The sequence below is a fragment of the Ctenopharyngodon idella genome, chromosome 13 (assembly GCF_019924925.1).
Source record: "Ctenopharyngodon idella isolate HZGC_01 chromosome 13, HZGC01, whole genome shotgun sequence".
Taxonomy (NCBI): domain Eukaryota; kingdom Metazoa; phylum Chordata; class Actinopteri; order Cypriniformes; family Xenocyprididae; genus Ctenopharyngodon; species Ctenopharyngodon idella.
In genome coordinates this window covers 30,163,790-30,173,814 of record NC_067232.1, presented here as the reverse complement: position 1 = coordinate 30,173,814, position 10,025 = coordinate 30,163,790, and the positions used below count along the sequence as shown (strand labels likewise).

Genomic DNA, 10,025 nt, shown 5'->3' with positions numbered 1-10,025 from the left:
ATGTCTTCGACTTAGTTGAAGATCAACTTGTTTAAACAGACACTATTGAGAAACATGAACAGGCTAATGACATTTTATGATAATTACATATCACAAGACAATCATTTACCAGCTGCTGTTTTATAGTTTGTCGCACAATTGTATTTTGAATTGTCTTGTTTTGTTCAAAAAATATTTCTTTTGTATTTAAAGATATTGTTGTAGCTGATATAGTCATTTTAAGGCCTTCAAGAGAGCAAAGAGACAGATAATGTTACTCACACATGTACATGTTCACAATGCACATACATAGTATTTAAACTTTTCTCAAACATACGTGTTGCACTGAGAGTCATCTAATGTTTTATAAGGAAGTGCTTAACACAAGAATACTAACTATTCCATTCGAAGACAGATGGTATTTACATTTGTGCCTCATACATTTCATGCAATAGTTTAGGTGATCATTTCTCTTCTGGGAACAGATTTAAGTATTCTGATGAAGGTTCAAATATTTTCAGTGTCAAAATGTATTTTGCTGACACTCTAAACCATTGATAAAACATTGCATAGATAAGTGGATTCATGCAGGAATTCATGCATAACATCCAATACATTACGTTAATTATAAGAACATCATTTTCATCATGCCCAAAAGAAAGAGTAACTATGTAGTACGGTGTCCAAAAAAGAAGATACACCAGTACTACAATCCCTAAGGTTCTTGCAGCCTTTTTTTCTGATCTGGCCTTTTTGTCTGTGACTGAATTTAAATGCTTCGCTTGCCGTTTTGCTACAAAGCAGATTTTCACATATAAAGGAATAATTATACAGCAAGGTGCCACTAAACAAACAAAAGCATCTATTAGTAGATTTTCCAGTGTAACAACAAGAATGCATTCTCCAATACATGTGTGGTTCCTCTCTGGATACAGTAAAAACTCATACAAAAGATAAAATGAATATAAAAAGGAGAATATCCAGTTTACAACAATAGAAACAGCAGCTCTATTATTATTGACCTTCATTGGATATCGCAAAGGGTCATTCACAGCAATGTATCGATCCACGGATATAATAATCATATTACCAAGAGATGCCACGACAACCACATAAAGAATAAGAGGAAATATTGAGCAAAATATTTCTCCAAAGTACCAGCATGACTCAATTAGTTTCATTCCCTGCACTGGCATGAGAATCAGTCCTGCAATCAGATCAGCCACTGCCAGGGAGAGAATCAGCACATTGGTGGGAGTGTGGAGCTGCTTGAAGTGTGAGATGGAGATGATCACCAAAAGGTTCAGAAACACGGTGAACACTGATGTTACAGCAACAAAAATGTACACAAAAATGTACTCCACTTCAGGTCGGATACTTTTGGTACAAGACAAATTGTTGTTTGGAAAGCAGTATTGGACTGTTTGATTGTCCATGTTTGTCACTCCCCAGTTGGATCAACTTTGAAGAGCAGACTCTGTGTGAGGATGCTTGTCAGTTTAGCCCCCTGGTTCTTGTCACTGACATGACTCAGTTTTATACATATAGAAAGCACAGCGACCACCCCGTTCAACATGCGGTTTGATTATTCATCTCTCAAACCCACCCACTAGTTAAATATTCATAAACCTGATCAATCTGATCTATACAGTATAGTGGATTAGCGAATCTAATAAAGCTTGTTTAATCCTACATTCTGCCCATGTAAGACAGCATCAGAGGTGTTTAAGTTACCGGTCATGAGAATCCATTCAGTATCTCTCAAAACGCAGAATGGGTTTATATTTAGCACAAGTTTACCAAGTTCTGCACGTGCACAAATCCTCTCATTATAATAAAGAAAGCGGAGATGTAACTAAAGATTCATTGTGCAGTTTTGACAGATTCATTGATTAAAACGGGAGTTTTCACACTCACTGAATTTGTGCTGAACTGACTGACAGCTTCAGTTTTCTTACTGTCTAATTTCATTAGCAATTTGAAGAAAAGTTCTTGTATTTCATGAGACTTTGTGACTTTTCCTACGTATTACAGTACAAAAATTGACAAAAAAATTAAAACAGTGATTGCTGGTCACTATTCTGCTGGTTATAGTGGTAGTTTAATGTCTTTTTAGATTTTAAAATAAATTTTTTTGTTTTTTTATCAAGTGTTGAAAAAACTATGACCATTATGACCACAATTTGTTCTCATAAAATATGATCTGTCCTTGAACAGTTTTGGCTCAACTATGCTTAGATTAAGACAGGGGTGTCCAACCCTGCTCCTGGATGGCCACTGTCTTGCAAAGTTTATCTCCAACTTGCCTCAACACACCTACCTTGAGTTTTCTAGAATGCCTAGTAAGACCTTGATTAGCTGGTTCAGGTGTGTTTAAATGGGGTTGGAGCTAAACATTGCAGGAAAGTGGCCCACCAGGAGCAGGACTGGACATCACTGGATTAAGAGATAACTGACTGACCAAGGCAGAGCCAGAGGGATAAGGAAGCCCAGTGGAGCCACAAGGATGATGGTCTTAGGTGGATCCAAGGTGGTGAGGAGCCAAGGTGGAGTGACGGGCTTGGAGGCTTGAGGTGAAGCCAGAGAAACCACATCTTTTGCCAGAGCTGGTGAACTGGAAGCCTCAGGCACATCTGAGTTGCTAGGCAATGCCAGTGAACGAGAATCTGAAGGGCTGAAGGGAGCCAGCGTAGACAAGGCTGAAGAACTGAATAGCATATGTAGAGGAGGTGGGAGAGCGAGGCTGGGTGGGAGCATCATCAACAACACTGACATGGTGCTGTGGAGCTGGGCAGTGAAACAGGTTTGGAAATAATCTCTTCATATTCCTCATCCACATCAGCATCAGGAGTATGGGCAGGGCTACACACCACGGATTCATATTCTATTAATATTCCCACTTGAACAGACACAGGAATCGGCTCACACACCTGATCAGACTTCAGGATCCTGGACGGACATGACTGCAGACATTAGCTCTGTAGTGGGCATTGGCTCTGGGTCCATGGTGGGCATCAGCTCTGGCTCTGGGTCTGCAGTGGGCTCTGGTTCTAATTCAATTGTGGGGATGGGCTTAGTGCAGATGATTGAGGACATCATGATGGAGGGAGTGGACTGGGAGGGCTGCAGCAGAGTGGCTCCGTCGTCCTCCACCTCGCTGACAGTATAAAATGAGCCACACATCCACAGCACAAATATCCAAATATTGTGCTAGGGTCATGCTGGAGTCTCCTGCTGGCAACAATTGGCTAATGTTGTAATCCAGACCATTCAAAAAACAGTCCATCAATTGTCAGTCAATATCAATATCAAGATCAATTTTCAGCAATATACTTTAATGAACGAAACAAAAAAGATAATCCACTGCGGGGAATACATGCTAACCACAAACAACACCAGACAATGAACTGAAACAAACTCAGGACTTAAATACACAGGTGATAACAAGGAGGTGCAGGTGAACATAATTAAACAATGAGTAGCCATAGCAACAAACTAGCAACAGCAAGCAAGGAAATAGGAACAGAGCATGTGAAGGAAACGCAGGAACAAAAGGAAACAGATTATATTGTCAGCAAAGGTATGCCTACCTGCTGAGCACGCTGCCAGAAGCACCTCTGCTGGTGCCATTGGACCAGCTGTGGGGTCATCTGCTGCGAGCCACCCTTTACTGATGTTTCGCTCCTTTAATCCCAGAACATCTCAAGGTGGTGGAGCAGCAGCAGGGACGTCTTCCTGCTGCCCCCCGCAGCTGGTCCTAGGATCCCTGTTTACCCCATGTTCTGTCCCTTCTGTGGAGCCAAAGCCAGAAACTCCCACTTTCTGCCTCCTCTGCCAGATCTCTGAGTGCCCTCTTTTGTTTGCGGCTGGTGGCTTCAGGAGCCGCTGGGTAGATGCTCTGATGTAGCTTCTACAGCCGATTTCTACCAGGATGGTAAGAACCCTCCACCCAACTTGAGAGCATGCAGCTGCCAGCTCTGTGGACCTCTCCTTCTTCCTCTCAAAGGCAGCCTCCAGCCCCTTCTCCCATGGAACAGTTAGTTCAACCATAATGACTGTCTTAACAGGGGTGAACCAGAGGACAATGTCAGACCGTAAGGAGGTTGCGGTGATCTCTACCGGGAACCTCAGCTGGCGGTCAAGGTCAGCTGCCATTCTCCACTCCCCTCCCAGTGACAGGAGAGACCACTCCTTCAGGCTGCTGCTTTGGCCCTCTCCCCCTTGCCTGACGAAGTGGATCCACTGCTGGGATGTTGTTGAATGGGCCCTGTTTGCCTCCAGTCTGCGTGTCTCCGGGACTTCTGCAAGCTTGCACAGGACTTGGTTGTGGAGTCATCTGTAGCAGCCCTGGATCAATGCTGCCTTGCACCCAGAGAGGATGTGCTGGAGGCTTGGATTCTGGGAGGAACAGAGATGACAGTTCTCCTCCAATCTGTACCAAAAGTGTAGGCTCTGGGGGCTGGGAAGGATGTCATACATGGCCCTTATGAGGAAGCTAAGCCTTGCTTGGGACATCTTCCACATATCAGCCTATGTGATGTTTCTGTTGATAGAATCCCAGATTGTCCATCTGCCTTGCTGGTGTAGACACACGGCTCTGATCTTGTAGCTCTCCTCCTCCATCTTCCACACTTTACTGATCACCAGGTCTTTCCTTTTCTTTGTGCATGCTTTGGACCACATTTTGGGTGCAGATCACCATACAAGACCTGTTCTTCCTGTCTGTGAAAACCCAACAATCTCCAGATGCTTTAGCCAGTTGATGGTTCCAAGATGTTCCTCCCAAACAGTGCTACGTTGGAAAGGCCACGTGGGAGGCCAAGCCATATCTTGATGTAGCTGTTTGCTTTCCTGTCCATTTTCAGGACTGTTGATGAGGTAATGTCAGATATATCAGCCATGTAGGGTCTTCTTTGGACAGGTTGGTGCACAAGGAGGGGAACTTTCTCACAGCTCAATGAGATGCAGATGTAATCATTCCTAACTCCCTTACGGATCGAAAGGCTTCGGGACTTAGCTGGCTTTATCCTTATCCAAGCCCATGCTAGCAGCTCCTCCAGCCTTTTAAGTAGTCTGGATGTGCACGCAGCTGTCTGGAGGAGCATGGTGACATTGTCCATGTAACTTCTTATGGCTATAACACAAACAGAACATACCTGTTACTAGGGGTGTAATGGTACATGTATTCGTTCCAAACCGTCACGGTGCGGACGTCACGGTTCGGTTCATGCAGTATGACAATGAATACAGGCGATCCACACTCCAATCCAGAAGGGGGCGTGCTTTTTAGCCTAACCTATTTTTTTAACCAGCATTAACCACCAATAATCACAATAAGCTCTGTGCTTTGTTACTTTCACAAAGTGCCATCTTTCAAACTCTATGCTGTTCTCAGCTTCAGTTTCACAATTTAGCGACCCCTAGTGGTGACATGCCTATATTTAAGCAGAGCATGTGCTGTTCAGCCATTTTGTGTGAGATGTTTGAGAGTGCACACAGACGATACCAATCTCCATCCACACTTCATTTACTCTTGGAAAAGGCATTGTCTGTAAGTGTTTTTTAAATGAATGTTTTTTGGTGTTTTGTTAGATCATGGTGTTGTATTTGGAGACATTAGATGAGTGTGCATGTGTATATACAAGACTATCATGTACTCCTTAGCTTGTTGGATTCATGTTGTAATCTGGGTATTCATTGTCAAGAATCTTTCAATGATGTATTTTGAAGCTTGTGTGAACATTTGCATACTAAGGGAAATGTAAGCTGTGTGCCCTGTAATGTTATTTATGCTATTGCTATGTAGGCTGTGCTATTTATTATTACACCCGTTTCACACTGCAAGCGTAAGCAACGCATTCACACAGCAGCAGGAGCAGCGCGTAAGCGTCAAGCAGGAGCGTCGCGTAAGCAGCAGTGAAGCAGGGGTTTCGGCGCCGAGTCTATTTTTGCTGCGTTGCTGACGCTCAATTAAAGTGAAAGCACACTTTTGATAAACAAAATAAATAAAATTTCACACAGAAAGTGTTCAAAATGGACAGAATAAGCATGTCTAATGTGTTTTAACAAGAATTTGAGTATGACAGAAAAGAAAATTAAGAATCAAAAATATTTATAGAAGATTTACCCATTTAAACTTGTTTTTAATTATTCAGTTTGGGTTAAAGTATGGTGTATTATATATATAAAAAAAAAAAAAACTAAAGTAAACTAGCCGGAAAATACGATATATAAACATTATTTTAGTTATTACACAGAGAGATATTAGGCTGCAGCATTCCCAAATCAAACCCGAGTATGCTGTCTTGTAAACATGTGCACGCGGCAGATTATGTAAAACACAAAGCTTACCTCATTCATGTGCAGCAATGGATGACACGAGGCTTTTATTTATTTATTTATTTATTTATTTATTTTTATTTATTTACGTTTATATGCGAATGTTGTACACCTCCCCATGTTAAGAAACTTTCAAGACTATCAAGGAAATATATATATATATATATATATATATATATATATATATATAATTTTTTTTTTTTTTTTTTTTTTTTTTTAATAAAACAGTTTTCTAACGTTTAACAATTCTTCAATAACTTTTTTAAATTTGATTTTTTTTTTTCATGCATTAAAAGCTCTTAATAAGAATATGCTAATTTGTCTCTTCTTCAGTTACGTCACACGCCAAAACCCAGCCGACTCTGACTTGTTTAGAACAGACAAGAGCCACACAAGGTAAGCTATAGGTTTAGCCTGGCCCACCACAAATTTGCATGTAATTTGTGAGCAAGGGGTTTTCTGAAATGTACACATATAAGTAAGTAACTGCAGCCGCACTGGGGCCCGTGAGGCGGGGAGGCCCGCAACGCACGTGGGTCCTGCAACATCGCAAGCGGCCCCTGGCGACGAAGTGACTTTATTAATATAAATATTAAAATAAATATAAATAATAATAAATACATAAATTCGTCAAGTCTGTTTGTGTATCGTAGTGGTCTCGTGGTAGAGTTTTTGGCAAGCCTTTCTGAGGTTCTGGGTTCTAATCCACCCTCATATCTTTTTTTTTTTTTTTTTTTTTTTCCTCATTAAAACCAAAGGTGTTCATCAGTGATTGTACATCAAGAGCAAGGACACGTTGTGTGCATTTTGTTTTGTGCTTTTACCAGAACGAAACGCTCTGTCTGTGTGAAGACTGCGCATGTGCACGAGCGCCAAGAACGAGCACTGGCCATGATTTCAAAAACAACACATTCCAGCGGATAGATCGCCTCTTATTTAACACAGACCTACAAATTTCTTATCGAATGGAGATGTTTCTTTCTTTTAGGTACAATTATTCGCTGTGTTTGAGTTAATTTTTGAGACGTTTCAGAAAGATTCTCGCAGAGAGACAGCTGAAAGCGCACTCTGTTATTTATTTATTTTATTTTACAAAAGTACAAGGTTTTGTTGTTATTGTGAGCATACACGAATAAAAGTAGACAATTTGTAGTCTTGCACCAATCTGTAGTCTATCGCCAAAAATGACGAAAGGCCTATTTTAAGTTGTTTCTGTCATGAGGAAAAAATCCATCAGAACGCGCCGGCGCATTCGTCGGCCAGAGGGATAAAAATATCCAATTTAGTTTCATATTTATATTTAAATATTAGGCTATAGAGCCTAATATTATTTTTTAAATTTCACCTATGTTGATTATGAAAGTGAATAGCATGACGGATGCGCATGCAATGTCGGGAGACATGCAGCGGGTCAGACATGAGTTTGACCACTTCATTAAGTTTTGTTTTATGGTAAGCCTTTCTTTAAAGTGAATTTCGTTTTGTAGAAATTGTATCTTAATTTCAGTCAATGTTTCATCAACCAATTGCCTATATTTAATAAATAGTAAGAACACCAAGAACGTCGGGTGTGGAATGGATTGAAGTGCGTAACAAACGAACCCATGTTTCCGCGGCCTTTGAATAAGACTGAAGCAATATTCTGTTTTTATTAAATTTCTTAAATACATGTCTATATTAGGCTACATAATTAATTGATAAGATATTGTTGGTCTAACAATATATTTTAGTTGGTCTAAATTAAGTAAGTTAGACACAAATTTGCGTAAGGTTCCCTTCTAGACAAGCGCGTGTGTGCTTCATAACTGTGCAGCCCAGGGGGCCCGTCATAATAGCTGCACTGGGGCCCGTCATTACTATGTTACGCCACTGATATAAGCCACTTGTATGGCAGGTTGTCGATACAGGACTCAGGGGCGCTCAAATTCGTTATTTCAAATGTAGCCTATAGGCACGCGGCAGCCGCGCTCATAATGGAAGCGACGCGCATGCAGTGCGTTTTCCAGGCGCATCAAAATGAAAAATTCTCAACTTTTCAGAATGCCGCAAACGCACCGCAGGTCATGTGACAAGAACGCCACTGAGGGACGGTCCATCATTTTTTTTTTTCCCTCCCAAATTAAGCCAGTTGAAAAACATGGGATGATGCGAATTATTCTGGCCCACCCACACTTTTAGAGGCCCACCCAACATCCACTTTCTGCCTCCGCCACTGGTGAATACTCGCACGTCTCTGCAGCTGCAGTGACGATGTAGTTACGCTCACGCGCCGCTTAAGCTTGCAGTGTGAAACGGGCGTTAGAAGTTGCTTATGCTTATCTATACTTCTACTGTTGTCTTTTGCAGTTTTACACCGCTTCCATTAAATTGCACTTGGATTCAGTTCTGTCTCAAGTCTTTTTTGGAGGAGTGTTAAGCTTGCTGCATAGCTATGTCTGCCTACACATAGTGAGGGCAGTAAAAACTCTGCCCATTTTATCATGAAGTTTAAACAATAAATGCCGTTTTGACGCTTTTTGATGTGACGTGACAAACGGCATCGCGGAGCACGAGTGAACACGATCATCCCTTCATCTTCACTACTACAGAATGAACATGAATCTTCCAGCAGGATAATGCACCCTGACACACTGGACACATTGTTCAGGAATCTGAGGGAAAATGATGAAGAGTTCAAGTTGAAGCCCTGGCCTCCAATTTCCCCAGATCTCAATCCAATTGAGCATCAGTGGGATATGCTTGATCAACAAGTTTGATCCACGGCGGCTCCACCTCACAACTTACAGGACTTGAAGGATCTGCTGCTAACATCTTGGTGCCAGAAACCACAGGCCACCTTCAGGGGTCTCTTAGAGTCCATGCCTCAGTGAGTCGGAGCTGTTTTGGCAGCACATGGAGGACCAACAGCATATTAGGCAGGTGGTCATAATGTTTTGGCTCATCAGTGTATGTCTTAAGAATTGATGATGAAGTCAACGAGTTACCCTTTTTTAAGTAATGTGGTGGTGAGCAGTAGTCTCAGTGTCGTGTGTGCAATGAAAAGCACATTTACTGTAGCAAAAGATTTTACTTGCAATACATAATGATTTCCCTACTTCAACTCTTTACTGTGTACTTTGAATGTGGCTATAATTCAGACCCTGTCACATTTTACCTGTTTGCTTTCTCAGCACTTGTCTGAATTAACTATTTTTGTGTTCATTTGTGATAACAGGCATTTTATCACAAAATTACAGGGTGCATTTCCCTTTGTATGCCAGGTACTAAACCAAAACAATTATACTTTGTGTGTGTTAAAACATGCTGAAAAATTAGCTGGCTGGTTTAATGAAACAAACAGATATCATGGAAATATCTATCTCTGCAACGCATTCAGAAGAAAAATAATTACTTAAGAATACAAACAGAACACATCAAAAATGACTACAAGTTACAAGTATAATCTATAATTGTTCACATTTTATTTATTAACTAACACATTCATGTGTATTTTTTTTAAGATATATTTTTGGCCTTCATTGGACAGAACAGTGTAGAGGAGACAGGAAGCAATTGGAGCAGAAAGGGGAACAGGATTTGGAAAGGATCTTGATTCAGGACTCAAACTTGGGTCGCCCAGAGCGCTGCTGTACTATATGCTGGAGCACTGGCTCCGACGTGTGTGTAAACTTTTTGTAACCAAGTAAACTTGCTGTGCAGGTTGTAAA

At 41.1% G+C, this 10,025-nt stretch overlaps 1 protein-coding gene and 1 long non-coding RNA gene across 3 annotated transcripts in view; one reads left to right on the top strand and one right to left on the bottom strand.

The window, feature by feature from the left end:
* Positions 1-443: 443 nt before the first annotated feature.
* On the bottom strand, positions 444-1,436 carry LOC127525365 (trace amine-associated receptor 6-like; the record flags this gene model as incomplete). Its single annotated transcript, XM_051917859.1, has 1 exon — positions 444-1,436. A coding segment is annotated over one exon (993 nt), but the record flags the coding sequence as incomplete, so codon positions are not given.
* A 2,185-nt stretch (positions 1,437-3,621) lies between these two features.
* LOC127524398 (uncharacterized) overlaps positions 3,622-10,025 on the top strand; it is a 30,929-nt gene continuing 24,525 nt past the window's right edge. Inside the window, exon 1 of one of the 2 annotated variants that reach the window (XR_007933042.1) lies at positions 3,622-5,530. This is a non-coding gene — a long non-coding RNA (uncharacterized LOC127524398). The remainder of the gene's footprint in view (positions 5,531-10,025) is intronic. The other variant, XR_007933041.1, reaches the window with a different exon arrangement.